At 41.0% G+C, this 16,020-nt stretch overlaps 2 protein-coding genes across 2 annotated transcripts; one reads left to right on the top strand and one right to left on the bottom strand.

Moving 5' to 3' along the window:
• Positions 1–172: 172 nt before the first annotated feature.
• LOC126367400 (mediator of RNA polymerase II transcription subunit 9) lies at positions 173–1,267 on the top strand. The gene is made up of 3 exons (XM_050010910.1): positions 173–389; positions 474–579; positions 987–1,267. Exons 1-3 carry the CDS (start codon positions 283–285, stop codon positions 1,125–1,127), a joined length of 354 nt encoding a protein of 117 aa, XP_049866867.1. The 5' UTR covers positions 173–282; the 3' UTR covers positions 1,128–1,267.
• Positions 1,268–3,369: 2,102 nt separating this feature from the next.
• LOC126367626 (GTP-binding protein 1) lies at positions 3,370–15,892 on the bottom strand. The gene is made up of 14 exons (XM_050011241.1): positions 15,690–15,892; positions 15,399–15,590; positions 13,523–13,634; positions 11,399–11,570; positions 10,961–11,139; positions 10,152–10,315; positions 9,036–9,158; positions 8,449–8,564; positions 7,599–7,743; positions 7,322–7,504; positions 6,398–6,533; positions 5,501–5,634; positions 4,171–4,314; positions 3,370–3,531 (listed from the first exon to the last, which is right to left on the bottom strand). The coding sequence occupies exons 2-14, from the start codon at positions 15,495–15,497 to the stop codon at positions 3,370–3,372; spliced, it is 1,869 nt and encodes a 622-aa protein (XP_049867198.1). The 5' UTR covers positions 15,498–15,590; positions 15,690–15,892.
• Between the last annotated feature and the right edge of the window lie 128 nt (positions 15,893–16,020).

The following is a 16,020-nucleotide window of genomic DNA, read 5'->3' as shown; positions in this document are numbered from 1 at the left end:
TGGTACTTATTTCCCAACAACTCTATAACCTACACAAAAAAGCACATTATTTGGAAAAAAGCATTTTTGGTCTATGGAATGTTCGGATACACGTGCACACTTCTCAAAATATGTATTTGTTTTGTCTATGATCTGAAATTGAAAGAAGAAAAAAAAATGTCTATGGTATGTTCTGACACATAACCTCTATATTTTATTATTTTAATTATTTTTCGCTTTTCTATTCAAAGGCAAGTGAGTTTTTATGATTTGTGTTTATATGTTAGTATCATCTTCATTCATATGATGGAAAACAACACAGACCATTCCGAGCAAAACAATTTTACTCCTTTAACAGTGCAAGACGTAGACGTAGACTTCTTGCCTATTGTGTACGAAATCATTCGCAGGTATATTTTATCACTTATTTTTAGATTAACGTCAATATTTCCACGTATTATTTATATTTTAGTGCGTTCATTTTTGGTCTACAGCGTTGAACGAGATTTTCACGACAATTCTGCCAAGGCGCGCGAGTCTCAGGATTGCAGTCAAAAGGTGCTAGAATTACAAAAGAAACTTGACATTGCTCGGTCTCAGGTAAGGGTTATCTATCTATACTTGGTAAACATCAGATTACAATTCGTTGTTACATAACAGTTTTGGCAGATGAATAATATATAATGGTGCTAATTCCTGTAAACACTATCTAATTTTATTTTAAGTTATATCTGTCATTTTCTTATCCGCCGAAAAGGAAAGGGACGGGTAATCGACAAGCATAAAATTTATGGAACACACGTCAATTTTAAGCACAAATCTAAAACAACCGTCTAAAAATTCGCCCGGGTTATTCATTTATTTACTCATTCTTCCTAAAATTAAGAGCTGTCAATCATCCGTCCCTTTCCTTTTCGGCGGATAAGAAAATGACAGGTATAACTTAAAGTAAAATTAAGAGATGTCTGCAGGAATCGGGGCCATTGTTTACTTTTAATAAATTTTAGATAAAGAAACTGCCCGGTATAGAGTACAACAAACAAGATCAGCTCAAGCAATTTGAAATTCTTCGCACACAGCTGCGGCTCAAACGCGAGCTACTGCAGAAATACCGGAACATGTGCTCCTTTGAAACATCTTTCAAGTGATCTATACAATGCCTTTACGTACCCTGCTCAGGTACTTGGCAAACAATGAACAGCTTGTTCAACGGATTGCGGAGTCATACCCAGTGAGACGTGCGGCGCAACTCGCAGTCTCATTCTTCTACAGAGGCAAGGAAAAACTCGATAGCATGGATCCGCAAAAAGTAAACAGACTCATGTCCTTCCTAAAAAGATTCAATCAGAATGTAAAAGAGGGTATTGAAGATGCGAAAAAACAAATAAAGAAATGAGCTGATGTAAATAGTCTCCAGAACCCAGACTGCTTTAGATGTAACAATAGAATATACCTGTAATTACGTTGGGATAGAAAATAAATAAGACTTGGCAGATATTTGGAGCTACTTTATTTTCTCTCACTCTGAACAAATCAATAAAAATATCCTCTTACTTAAACTAGGAAATCACAATATTAAAATGGTACTGCAAACAATCAAACACTGTATGATATGGGAGAGCTAGCAGCACTATCACTATTCAAAATTATTTGTCTTTAATATAACCAGACTCAAACTCAAATATTTAGATGTCCATTGAATGCAATGCATGCAAATATTGATACTTGAGAACAGGTGGGGTAAAAAGGGCAACATTGAAGCAATTCATCTAAATAAGCAATATTGCTATTTGACATTTTATTTTTCATGGACAAATAAATGTCAAATAGCAATATTGCTTATTTAGATGAAATGTTTCAATGTAGACTTTTTAACGCCCCAGCAGTATGTTTACAGATGGTGTGCCAGAATCTAGTTTTTAAAAATGGTAAGTACACAAGTACTTCAGATTTTGGCACAAAAACTGTCAACATAAAATTGGAACTAAATACCGTTTTAAAAGTCGAAAATACAAAAATAGCAATACTTTTATGTTGAAAATAGATCCATATTCATTCCCAATATTCAACATGTTACATGTGAATATGACAATATTGAATCAGCTACAAATTAGAACACTCACAATTTCTGTACAAAGACACGACAAATAGTTGTTCAATTTATCGAACCCATTCTTTACTATGTCAACATAACTATCACCTAACATATACTTTTGAAAGTCAAACATAACATAAAAATTTCGAATTGTATTTCCAATTATGAATATAATAATTATAAATAATCCAATCCACACAAATAAATTAGGTACCACAGTCAATGTACTTTAATTATTTATTTATTAATTCTAGTATAGTAACATGACAAATACTAGAAAGTTTAGATAGCCGAGTGAGTGCGGTCTCTAGACCGCGAAGAATACATTCTTAAAAATACAAAATAGTAATTTTTAAGACAAAAATGTAAACGCTTATATTTTTACTACAAGATTAATATTCAAAAATATGGAACCATCTGTTGAGACCGCGTGGGAAATAGACTACATACCATATAACCAATATTGGCAATGGCTTGCTTTTCGATCGGCATTTCACATACTTTGTTTCTTTCACATGAAATTTACATTACAATGAAATAGTCGAGACTAAAAGTCAGAGACAAATAGTAGATGTATGTAGTCTACTACGCCTATATTATTTTTATTATAAGAAAGAGAATAAACCTAAGTACCTTGTACTTTTGATGTAGTGCTTGTGGACTGAATCTAGCCGCGCTATTGTCACTCACCCTTTACAACATCATGAGATTTGATCACATTTCGAGTTCAATTCTATTTTAATAGTAGGGAAGTCAAATGTCAACCTAGAGCTATAAATTGGACGTTCTAAAGGGTATCGTGCGTACTTATGATCGTAAGTATATTTCTACTTACATTTCGGGTGTTACTTCTCTGTAGTCTCACAGGATGTCTGTTAGAGTAGGAGCGTGATGTTTCTCACCTTTTCGCTAGGAAAAGATCCATCGATGCCGTCCGTGCTTCGCGTGCGTTCCGTTTCAACACGTCTTATGTTTTTCCTTTCTCACCCTACCTCGATTAAAATTCGAATGAAAAGACAGGAGGAGGCCTAAAAAAGAGATACAAAATAATGCTGTTTCGCTAGTGCTACAACTTTTATAAAGTGACTATAAATAAGTACTATTTGTTTTTTGTGAAATATAGGCAAAAGACCTAGTCATTTACGAACTTTTCCAATTTTAGGGTTCCGTATCAAATTAGTAAAAAGGAACCCTTTGGTGCGACTGTGTCTATCTGTGTCACAACTGATTATTGCTGGTTTGTTTTGAGTGAATGAGGCTCAATGGTGTGTTGTCGGGCACGCGGGCGTGTGGCCCTAGTTGGCGAGGCGCGCAGGCGCGTCGGGCGGCGCGTGCGGCGCGTGCTGCGCGTGCGGCGCGTGCGGCTCGTGGCGGCGGCGGGCGCGGCGGCCGGCCGCGCGCTTGTCGGGCTGCACCTCGAACGGGGAGTCCGTGGCCGTCACCGACACCTCGTTCTCCTGCAAATTACATCAGTTACGAACGAACTGGAACAACTATTTTTTTTTGTGAACGTAGCCTCGAGTACTACGTTGAATATGTATTTTATAAGGGTGATAATTTGATATACTTTGTCAAAGAATAAGCTATTAAAAGTAAATCTTTGGATACCCTTTTTTCGGATTTACGGACTGAAAAAGCTCGGTGAGCCGTGGTTACTTTGGGAAAAAGTTATGAGTTATGTTAAAAAACTCATCAACACATTCCATCTTAGAACTACGTTATAGAATGAACAATGCTATATAAGTATGTGTGGATATACATAGTAAAATCCTTCTTTCATGTGATGTGAGCAATCGGCCGTATACAGGCTGTTTATATTATGTCATTTGTAACGTTGCAAATTAAGTTCTTCTCGCCAACAAACACTTCAAAACCCCGATACCGATTCTACCAGCGTTTATTTCAAATATTCCTCTCAGACGACGCCCTGAGCAGAGGTTCGCGCTCAAGCCTGTTGTCTTAAATTTTGTATCGGGAGCCAACTAGTTAATGCTATTAGCGGGAAATCTACCAAGTCACGTCAATCTCCGAACTCATCGGTACGGGGCGGAGAGTGTCGCTTCTGTACGTTGCATTATTGATCCATGGGCGCTCACCATGTGTCCGGGGCCGGCGGGCGCGGCGCCTGCGTCGAGGGCGCGGGGCGGCGCCCGCGGCGCGGGCTTGTGCTTGGGCGCGGCGCTGGCCGGCTCGGGCCGCAGCACGTTGCCCACGGCCTTGGTGCGGCCCTCGCGGAACACCTGCCGCACACATTCATTCAATTTCAAAATTCGAACATATAAACTAAACAGATAAAAAATATACGTTTAAAAACTAAAACCCGACTACGGAAACACGCTCTAAAAAGTATTAAACAAGAAAATACGTAATTTCTCTGAAATTCTTCAGTGGTCGTATGTTCATGTCCTAGAGTTCGCTTATCACGGCATACGACCACGGCTATCTTCTAAACATCACTATTCGGAAGCATTTCAGAGAAATATACCTTGCTTATAAATATTTTTTTGTTTCATACTTTTTAGAGCGTGATTTTTCCGTAATCGGGTTTTAGTTTTTAAACTTATATTTTTATTTATATTATTTTGGGGTCATATTTATTAAGATAACGTACTGCCGATACATGATTTGGAAATAAAACCTGTCCAGAACATGCCTGGGCAGTCATGTTATCAATTCAACGTAATTATCGAGTAAATGCAAGGAAACCCGCAAATAAAATCTATCAGTAATGGTCCGCTTGTTTACGTTTTTTATCTCGTCTCGTTGGCCTTACTATAGTAATATGTACATATTTTAAATGTGTAAATTAAGACTTATCATTTCATACCCAACTTATTACCATTCGAAAAAAATATTTATTTCTTCCTCAGTTTATGTCCTCTAGAGGGCGCCACATGTAGCATAACGTCACATAGCCTATAACCACCGGACAATCAAGACTCTTCTAGTGACAACTCATTTGTAAAATTTTGACAGGTGGTTTAGAAGTAAGGTTGGAACACATAACCCTCCTTTTTGCTTCGTTGAAGTCGGGTAAAACGTTAAAACGACGGTCCACGCTCTGCCTTCACGACTCAAGTCTATGTACTATGTTCGAGGGGGTTAGACCTATCTCAGCTGCTGGTGGGGAGCGGGGAGTTGCCATTCTATACTTAGTATTATTCCTTATTATAGATACAGTAAATAATAATAATAAAGTTTATTTAGGTAAAACCTACGACACACATATACATTTACAACATTAAAATATACACACATAGCATTAATATTTAGTTGGAAAACATAAAGGTATATGGGTGCCGCAGTTCACCAAAAAAGGCCAGGGTAAGTAAAAAAGTGTGGATACATTCTTAGTTGGTGGTGTTTAGTCATACTACTCAGCGTGTCCTGTAACTGCAGGGGTGGCGGGGTCGGCCTCATACGTACCATCCTCTGCCCCCTCCTGAGGTACTCGGGGTGCTTGATGAACCGGAAGCGCACGAGCGCCTTGTCGCCCGTGCGCAGGCAGTCGCGGGACATGGACATGATCGACGCCGTCTGGCGGATACTGCCGCAGTGTACTGCAACATATACAGGGTGTAAGTGACATCGTAATGAAACATTTGAGAGATGATTCAGACCATAGATACCAAGTGGAACTTTCCGTCGCAAAAATAGGGAACTGAAAATAATTTAAAGAACCCACTAAAATTTTCATCAATTTTCCGAGAGGATATTCCACTTATTATCAACTCAGAATCATGGTCTGAATCATCCCCCTCAGTATTCGTTACGGTAGCACAAGTATGGCTACCTTCTTCTTCTATCGTGTGGGTTGTGAGGTGGAGAACCAACCTCATCAACCCTGGTGTTAGGATTACTATTGAGCCGCCAAAAGGCTCATGTAACGACTATTTACTTACATCAGTAAGTAGTAACCGAGACCAAAGGCTTAACGTGCCTTCCGAAGCACAGACCATCTTACTTTCGGACAATCTGGTGATCAGTCAGCTATGTCAGCCACACGATAGAAGAAGATTAAGTTACGTTGGGCTCACTATCTGGAGGTCTGGGTTCGATTCCTGATGGGAGCAATCTCGAAATCACTTTGTGAGACTGTCCTGTCTTTGGCTAGGACACTGCAGGCCGACCTGATTACCCGGAAAACTGAGATGATTGCGTGCTGTGGAAGGCACGTAAAGCCTTTGGGGCTACTATTCTAAACACCTCCACCAACCCGCAGTGGAGCAGCGTGGTGGAGTATGCTCCATACGCACTCCAGTTGATTGGTTGATCGAGTGGAAGCCTGAGACCAGCAGATCCCTTGCTTGGTGACATACTGACCCATGGCCTGGTAGCGCGAGGATATGGTGGTGGGGTGGTGCAGCACGAGGATCTCCCCCTCGAACTGCCAGCAGGCCTGCGGGTTCAGCGCCGGGGACACCATCACCATGCCCTTGCGGATCGCTGAACGCTTGATCTGGAACACAAACGGCAGTACGATGAGCGGAGCAGAGAAAATAGACCAATCACAGCGAGGGAGGGAGGGACGTATCTCTCTCGTCCTCTTATTATTATTTGTTTATTTATTATGCTTAAGGCCACACAGCCAACAACCTCCGTGGTCTAGTGGTTAGGGCGTTAGGCTCACGATCTGGAGGTCCCGGTTCGATTCCCTATGGGGACATTGTCGAAATCACTTTGTGAGACTGTCCTTTGTTTGGTAAGGACTTTTCAGGCTTGAATCACCTGCTTTCCGAAGCACGGCATCATCTTACTTTTTCAGACAATCAGGTGATTCAAGCCTGAAAAGTCCTTACCGAACAAAGGGCACGTTGAGCCGTTCGTCCCGGCTATTAACCGTAAAAACATTGGAGCAGCGTGGTGGAGTATGCTCCATGCCCCCTCCGGTTGATTGAGGAGAGGCCTGTACCCAGCAGTGGGACGTATATAGGCTGTTTATGTATGTATGTATTATTAAGGCCTTAAATAACATTGATATAAATGCAAGCTGTAATTGTCGATTCCGCACCACACTGTTCCTCTCTTCTCTGACACGATGGGCTACATGGTGAAGAAATACATATACTTACAGGATATGAGAATTGGTACATTTTGGTTTGTTATGTATCATAATCGGGAACGGAAAAAAAACCGTGTTTCGTCGTCACATCATCTTGGTAATTTCTTTTATTGGCGTCAGTTATCAGCGACATCTGGAAGCTGTAATCCTGTAACCATACGGATCAATATATCTTCATGACTAACCTTCTTGAGCGCGAAGCTGGCGGTCTGCCCTCCCCTCACCTCGGGCACGGGCATGCGCTTGCGGTGGATGCTCTTGACGGTGACGGGGTGGAAGCGGCCCAGCGGGTCGGGCCCCAGCAGCAGCGTCTCGTTCGCGTGGATCACGCCGGCCAGCGTCGTGCCTGACACCACTGTGCCCACACCCTGGTCAAACGGAGGAAATTTCATTATCAAAACACGTGGGGAAACATAAGCCAGTTTTTTTTTTTCAATAATTCACAATGGAGACGGCACTTACAGGTACGGAGTAGGTGTCATCGATCTGGAACTCTGCGGGCTTGTCGTCCTGGGCCGGCATGCGCGTCTTCAGCAGGTTGAGGAACATCGTCAGCAGCTCCAGGTTTTCACCCGTCACGTTCGACACTTGGAATATTGGACATAGCCTGCACGACAATACAGTTTCAATGATGTTTTGTTTAACAATAGTGCTGATCATACACAACCACACTGCTTTATACCACTGCTGCTTTGCTTACTCCATAAAACATAAATAGCCTATATACGTCCCACTGCTGGGCACAGCACAGGCCTTCCCTTAATCAACCGGAGGAGTTATGGAGCATACTCCACCACGCTGCTCCAAAGCGGATTGGTCTAATAGCTCGGGACCAACGGCTTAACGTGCCTTCCGAAGTTGTTTTTTTTTTTTTGGACAACCAACTGATTCAGCGTGCAATGGCCTAGCCAAACAAAGGACAGTCTCAAAGTAATATTCGATAGTGTCCCCGTTGGGAATCTCTACAGCTTGATCGGGACTGCTTTACTGAAGATCGGTAAATGCAATATTGCAATCGTTTGTTGGTATCTGACGTTCTGTTGCTTGAGATGCAGAGCAAGATCTTAGACTAAAGCACACCTCGGGCAGTACATACAAAAATACTCTTACCGTGTCGGCACACTAAATCGCGTAAGAGCGCGCGAAACCGCATTCCCCGTTACTCCTTAAGCGGCGGCTTACAGCGTGGTAGAATATATTTCATACCCCCTCCGATTGACTGAGGGGAATCCTGTGCTCAGCAGTGGGACGTATATAGGCTGTTTATGTGGGTATACAATAAATAATATACATAGAATAGAAAGGTGTTCACCTTTGGCTGACGAAGTTGGTGGCGCTAACGATGACGTCATCCTTGTTCTTGACCATGACGGGCACCTTGCGGCAGCCCGAGGACTTCAGGATCCTGATCAGCAGCTTCAGGTTGTCCTGAGATATAACGTGGGCTCCATTATATTGTTCGCCAGAAATATGAGTAGGTATAGGTGGATATTGGGGTATATTGGACTCTTTATTCATCAATGGCATCTACCTGGTAGATCGTTGAAACTCGACAACGCAGTAAAGTCGAAGATGTAGGTATACGATACGTTAGGATTCAATTGAGATGGGCAGGACACTTGGCAAGACGGGAAGACACAAGATTGACTAAGGCTGTTACTGAATGGTGGCCAAGGGATGGTATGCGACATCGAGGCAGACCACCAGCCCGGTGGTCGGATGACATTGTGAGGTACGTCGGAAAGCAAGGGATGAGACTTGTGGACCGGAAAGGATGGCGGGAAACAGCAGCAAACACCAGCGACCGGAAAGGATGGCGTGAAAGAGAGGAGGCCTATACCCAGCAGTGGGTGGATACAGGCTGAGTAGGTAGATTGTATAAAACAATGGAACTAATACCTGTAGCACATTGGGCGGGCACATGTCAATCTTGGTGACGACCACGAACACGGGCACCGACAGCGCCAGCGCCAGCCCCAGGTGCTCCTTAGTCATGCCCACAATGCCCGCGTTCGCCCCGATCTGGTTCCAGAAAATATGATTATATTGGCAAAATGTCACTATTAAGGGGTTGAACATTTAGCTGTGGACTTCTTCTACCGTGTGGGTTGTGAGGTGGATAACTAACCTCAGCAACCCTGCGGGCTCTGCAGTCTGCACGGCCAATAGGCTAGTTTCCAACTAGTCAAATCAGTTACTTTTTACTAAACGTCAAAACACAAAACTATGGAATCTGTATGAAAAAGCACACGGTGACGTCATAGAAAAACGTGGTAAAATGTCGGACTTATTATTACGGTTTTCTTAAAAAAGAAAATGTTTTTCGTTACTTCTAGATCTGCCTTTGTTTAGTAATCAGAATTTCATAATTTATCTTGAACCTAATACACGACCCAATTGTATTGAGGGCTTCGACCAATAGCCGCAGCGAATACTATCTCCAGTCACCCATTCAAATAGACGTCGTAGGTTGAAGCTCTTCATTGGTCGAAGCTGTTCGCGACGCGATGGCTAATGTCAGGATTATTAATTTGTCTCCAAAGGCCAAAGCCTTGCAACGACTACGTATTTACATCAGCAAGTAGTAGCCGGGACTACCTGCCTTCCGAAGCACGGATCGTCTTACTTCCGGATAATCCGGTGATCAGCCCGCAATGTCCTGGCCAAAGCAAATAGTCTCACAAAGTGACTTTTTGGTAGATGTGTCCATTCCAAATCGAACCTGGGACCTCCAGACTGAGAGTCCCACGCACTGGAGCCAGTGGTCCACTGGGGAGACCGTTTTTGCTCATGATTGGATAGACGCAATCCGTCTGGAGGCAAACATTGAAGGACAAGCAGCCCAAACGTACGTGAACGAACGTGTAGAACGTACGCGCGTATTTGCGTACGTGCATACTTGCGTACATGCACGCTTGCATGCGTACGTGCGTGTATCTGTTTTCTTTGTTTGTTTCTTGTGTCTGTTTTATTGTGTACAAATATATAAATAAATAAAACTTGGAGCGTACTTACCATTAGCATCCCGAAGTCAGGCGCGTGTCCAGTCATGCCGAAGACAGTAGTCTTGAGGTAACGCTCGTGCCCCGCCAGGTCGATGAACGTGATCACCTTGGAGGACTTCTCGCAGATCTTCACCCAGTCCAGCGTGCCGTGGTCCGGCTTGTTCACCACGTTGCCTGGAGAGGTAAAATTCAAATTCAAAATATTCTAAATATCTTTACTCAATAGGTAACATAATTACACTTTGAAACGCCATGTTTTATTTAACGAACGGCTCATCCGCCTAAAACTACTGCAGTCGGTCATTGGTAAGTAAAGGGCTAAAAGGACAACGCGACGTTTCCAGTGGAGTTGGATTCTTGTAGGATTGGCCGCCGTTGGTGGTGGGTGAAATTTTTTTCCCAATATCCTCTAGTGGGGCGTGTAGCCGTGCCGTGGTAGCCCAGTTGGTAGAACGATTGACTCTCAATTTGAGGTCGCAGGTTCGAATCCTAGCTTAGGCTTAACCTAACGGAAGCCTTCGAAAATAAAGGTATCTGTCATATAGATCGTTTTCATACTTGCTTGTGTGTGGATAACCAACCACATCAACCCAGGTCTCATAGTTATTATTGAGCCGCCAAAGGCCCCTGACATAACTCATGTAACGACTACTTACTAACTAATTAAGTAACCGGGACCAACGTCTTAACGCGCCTTCCGAAATACGGATCATCTTTCGGTCAATCAGATGTTCAGCCTGTAATGTCTTAACCAAGCTAGGGATCACAAAAGTGTTTTTTGTGGTCCCCACTTGGCTGTAATCATGAACAACCACTCACCCATGCTATCGAAGCCGAGGATATCGTTCCCCACGGAGCTGGTGCGCCCTGACTCCATCTCGTGCTTGTGCCGGAAGAGCCTCTGCCGCGCGTACCCTCGCCCGTTGTCCAGCTCGCCGTGCGTCAGTACCCCTAGCAGCGTCGACTTGCCCGCGTCCACGTTGCCTACTACCGCTACTCTGAAGGGGAAGTTAACTGTTATAGAACCAGAATCATAGATAAACTTGTTAAAGGTCAATTTATCATTTTTGAATCTACGTCATTTCGCAAGAAACTATCATAATAAAAAAACATTACCACAAATGAAGTTACAAAATAATATTTTCAGCTGATGCCTGTGCTATAGGCATCAGCTACCATCTTGGTGTTACAATAATTTATAAATACATTCGATTTTGGAAAGTCTGTGGTTTCTGCCTACCCCAATGTTGAATGTACCTGATCTCCATAAAGTCGGTGTGGTCGAGCTGTGTCCGCAGCAGGTACTGGCCGCACAGGCCGCCTCCGCAGTCCCAGCGGCGCAGCTCCACGCAGGAGACCCGCTCGCTGACCAGCGACTGTAGCGTTGCTACTGAGGCCTTGTACTCGTCTTCTGTCAGCCCTCGCCCGTCTGTAGACACAGTTTCATCTTACTAAATGATTGGCTTAGGGTCTTCTTCTCCTATCGTATGGGTTGTGAGGTGGATTACCAACCTCATCAACCCTGGTGTCAGGGTTACTATTGAGCAGCCAAAGGCCCCTGACATGGTCCACGTAACGACTATACGGCTACGGCTTAGGGTTGAACTACATCTGTCTGCTGGCAGGGCTAACATGCTCAACGCGATAAAATTATCGATCGGTTCAATTTATCGAAATCGACAAGTTCGTTTTTTTCCCTAACATGCGTGCCAAGTGATTTTGTTCGTATTTTGATAGAACGACATGACTTTTTGGGTTCACATATCGACAAAACGAGATAATTATATCGTCAGAACCTACTGATCGCACTTTCCTAAGCTTCTATCCTTTTCTGCTACTCAGAACCGTCATTTGCTAGAGCGAGAGATAGCGACCGCACGCTATAACCTCGTCGATTCTGCCGCGAGCAGTCGCTCTCTCTCGCTCTAGCAAATGATGGTTCTAAGTAACAGAAAAGGATAGATAAGAAACATTGTATGATGATCGGTTGAGTAGTTCAAACGATGACGCCTTAATTCTTTCTATATGGCTTCTTCTTCGCCAGTGTGGGTTGTGAGGTCAATGACCGATCTCATCAACCCTAGTGTCATGGTTACTGAGCCGCGAAAGACCCTTAAGATGATTCATGTATATGGGCTGACAACCTGTTACTGTGGTTCATCAATTATATTCCTTTTAGGACATTATGGCTACACTTGGTAACCACAAGTTTGTGGTTCTGCCAAGCCGAAGAGGAATGACGGCCGTTAAAATGCATCTTATATGTATGTATTGTATTGAAAGTGATTCAAAGTGGAACTATGTAAATAAAAATAAAAAAAGTATTGTGTACAATAATTACAGTGGAGCAGTGTGGTGGAGTATGCTCCATACCCTCTCTAGTTGATTGAGGGGACGCCTGTGCCCAGCAGTGGGGCGTATACTATAGGCTGTTTATGTTATGTGTTCAATAAAGTATTATATCTATCTATCTACCTAATGAATACAAAAACCAAAAAATATTTGACTGTGAGTTTGAATATGTACATTTCGATTTAGCTTTACCAAAATTAAAAAAAAATGTAGCTTGTTCTATATAATTAACTGCATTGTACCATGTGTGGTGGCAAATAAAAAAAACACTTTTGATATCTGACATGTGAACAGAAATGTAACAACACTATTAATTGTGCAAAGTGATGTGTCAGAAATGTGATTGAGAAATAAGATAAGGCACAATATCTATAGATATTAAAGCAGAGATAAGATTGGCAGTGTTTCATGTGCTTATCATGTAATTACTTGTTGGTATACAAAGACTTGTACTTTACTTATTTTATGGCAATAAGGTAAATAAACTGATTGATTAGTCACGCTTAAAGGTCATAGTCCTTTAAAAAATCACATAATAGCATAACAGGGTGAATATCAAAATGTACCAAGTTTGGTGGCGAACTTTCATATAATTTTTTCGTGAAAAATTGGGTAGACATGAAAAAGGATCCTTTTGGATCTTTTTCGTGTCAGGTAGACATGAAAAAGGATCCTTTTGGATCTTTTTCGTGTCAGAACCCAATTTTTCACGAAAAAATAATATGAAATTTCGCCACCAATCTTGAAATTTTGATATTCACCCCACATAGCAAAAGGTGTTTAGTATAATGTGAGCCATGTTTAACTCCCATATGAAACCATAAAAAAAATTTTGCTATATTTCATAATTGCGCTATATATGAAATGAAATTTAATTACCCTAGTATTAATGAGTCAATGAGGGATTTTCTAGTCTACTTTCCTCAAAAACAATATAGATGGCGCTGACAGGCACAATTATATATAATTTATAATTATGCCTGTGTATAATAATTTGTAACAGAGAAAAAAAAGGAAAAGTATATTCACCCTCTCCTTGTCCGATGTCATATATAATTTCTCCATTGCCACTCTCCAGCCGTTCATCCAGTTGTTTGCGGAGCAGATCAAACTCATCTGCCGTCGGGCTCACTAACACCATCTATGTTATATCATTAATATTAATGGTAACAGTTATCTGATATCAATTGTACAGGGGGGTTAGCCAAGTTGCAAAGGTAAACGATAAACGACAGTGACAGAAATAATTAAAACACATAATACCTGGTTCTTACTGCATTATTATCAGGTATATGAGACTCCCGATATTTGAATACTGTTTTTTTCTTCCCTTTGAGAAAGCCTTTATTTGCAAGTGCCATGATCACAGGACGACAGTCAGTCAGTGTCGAAATATTGGGAGTCTCATATCCCTGATATTAATGCGCTAAGAACCCGGTATTAAACAATGTAGTGACAGAAATATTATGGAATAGGCCTTTCACCCCATAATTCACCCCATTATGTCAATCCCATAAAATTTTATCACGGTCACTTTTCGTAATCTTTTGCAACTTGGCAAATGCCTCAAGTATTCTCATTATTGTACACACATTAGCTTAGTTACAAAAGGTATGATTATCTCTAAAAGAGATCTCATCCAACCAACCCTGCATGCTGTGGTCCAACTAAAAGATACATTTGTTATTATATACTTAATTTATTTCGTATTTACTTTTTGTCTTTTGTACATTAACATTAATTAACAAAATGTAACAGCTATTGTTCATGACCACTTGTTTTTAAATTCTTTGATATAGATTAATTTGTATTTTTTTACTTTCTAAAGAACATCACTTTTTCCTATATGAATCTAATTAGAAATATTTAAATATGTATATATACTTAATGAATTTGTTTATAAATTAAAATTACAATCAATTAAAACATTTCAAATTATTGCACAAACACTGCAGGCTAGTGTAAAATACCACCCCCTCTCGTACCTGGTTCAAAGGTGCCCATTATACTGGCCCTGTTACCACACACTATTGTCAAGGAAACCTGTTGAACCAGGAACGAGCTGGTGCGGGGATCACTACCGCTGTCCCTCAAGCACCTCCCAAACACGCGAAAATATTAAAATTGATACTATTTTTAGATATTTCATCAGAATTTATCAAAGAAGATAATTTAATATTCTAAGAAATCTGTTGTTTTGTTTTAATATAATAATCTATAAGTGTTAATAAAATTAATTACTTTCAACTGCATATTTTTTGACTTATATAAAGTATTTAATAACACTTTGACAATTTAAAATATTAAAGAATGTACTGCACTATTTGAAAGAGGAAATACAACTGTTTGAAAATAGCTGGGTAACCCAACATGTAGGCTGTTGAAAACATGATGCAACAATAATTTCATCATGCTTATGCTTTATGTATAAGCATGCATATGTTTACATCCCTGTTGTTGTCCTGACTGTGACCTTATCCCTACCAACAGGACATGAGTAATATAATGCCATTAAAACGAAATATTAAAAATAGGGGTATTTTTTAAAAATGAATTACACATTTGTTTTCTTTTTGTACTTATAAAAAAATGGCTTAGATAAAAAAGTCACAAACTCCTTGAAGTCATATTAAAAGTTAAATAGTATTGTCGACTCTGGATTAGCTAGAATGTACTTTTTTCTTTGATAAGCAAGTATATAGAAACTAAGTACTGAGATTGAGTTTAGTACATTTCTTGTGAAGATTGTACCAATATTATATCAAACTTCAATTACATTTTCTTGGTTATTCACGGATTTTTTAATAATCTTCGTGCATGTACACATTAATAGTGGGCGGGACATTTGAGCGGGAACCATATGTTTGTAAACAAATTAGACAAATACAAATAAGGTGGGACCTACCTTTCCCCTAATGCTAGAGTAGTCGGTCTCATTCTCCGGTAGACCCTCGACCACGCCAGTGGGGCTCGTCTTTATTGGCGAATCCGTCATCTCGTCCATGATTGATCAAATTTTTCGAAAGTACCACAAACGATTACACCATTATGTCACCATGTAACTCCATTCACAACATCCCTCCTCGACTCCAGTTAGCTAAAAACCACATCACAAAACGAAATTAAATTCACAATACACACAAAAGGGCGAAAAAACAAAGAGAAACGCTGATAATAACTAAGGTAAAACCCTCACAGACTTCCATCCAAATTTTAGCAGACACATAAACAATTACTGTTTTTTAATGGATACATTTGGCATGAAGTGAATTAACTTGTAATTTGGTTTCGTTGAAACTCACTCGGTAATAAAATAATCGACGTTTATGTTATGAAAATAGATTCCGCTAAATAAAACAGATGGAACAAATGCCAACTTTTTGACAACTCAGCCGCTGCGCTCCGCTCACTCACCCTTCGTTGGCAAAAAAAAATAGTTTTGGATCATGCATTTTTGAGCTGTCCGGACCATGTCCGGACCGGACCGTACTTCTGAAGACGATCTGGCTCCGTTTCCGTACAGTATA

Source organism: Pectinophora gossypiella, chromosome 6 (genome assembly GCF_024362695.1).
Source record: "Pectinophora gossypiella chromosome 6, ilPecGoss1.1, whole genome shotgun sequence".
Classification (NCBI taxonomy): domain Eukaryota; kingdom Metazoa; phylum Arthropoda; class Insecta; order Lepidoptera; family Gelechiidae; genus Pectinophora; species Pectinophora gossypiella.
The sequence above is the reverse complement of the archived record's forward strand: the minus strand, read 5'-3'. Positions and strand labels throughout refer to the sequence as shown.

Coding starts and splice junctions, on each gene's coding strand:
- LOC126367400 (XM_050010910.1), top strand. CDS start 283: ATGATGGAAAACAACACAGACCATTCCGAGCAAAACAATTTTACTCCT. Junction 390..473: donor GTGTACGAAATCATTCGCAG/GTATATTTTATC, acceptor TTTGGTCTACAG/CGTTGAACGAGATTTTCACG. Junction 580..986: donor TTGACATTGCTCGGTCTCAG/GTAAGGGTTATC, acceptor AATAAATTTTAG/ATAAAGAAACTGCCCGGTAT.
- LOC126367626 (XM_050011241.1), bottom strand. CDS start 15,497: ATGGACGAGATGACGGATTCGCCAATAAAGACGAGCCCCACTGGCGTG. Junction 8,565..9,035: donor GCCCGCCCAATGTGCTACAG/GTATTAGTTCCA, acceptor GTTATATCTCAG/GACAACCTGAAGCTGCTGAT. Junction 5,635..6,397: donor CTCGCGCTACCAGGCCATGG/GTCAGTATGTCA, acceptor TATATGTTGCAG/TACACTGCGGCAGTATCCGC.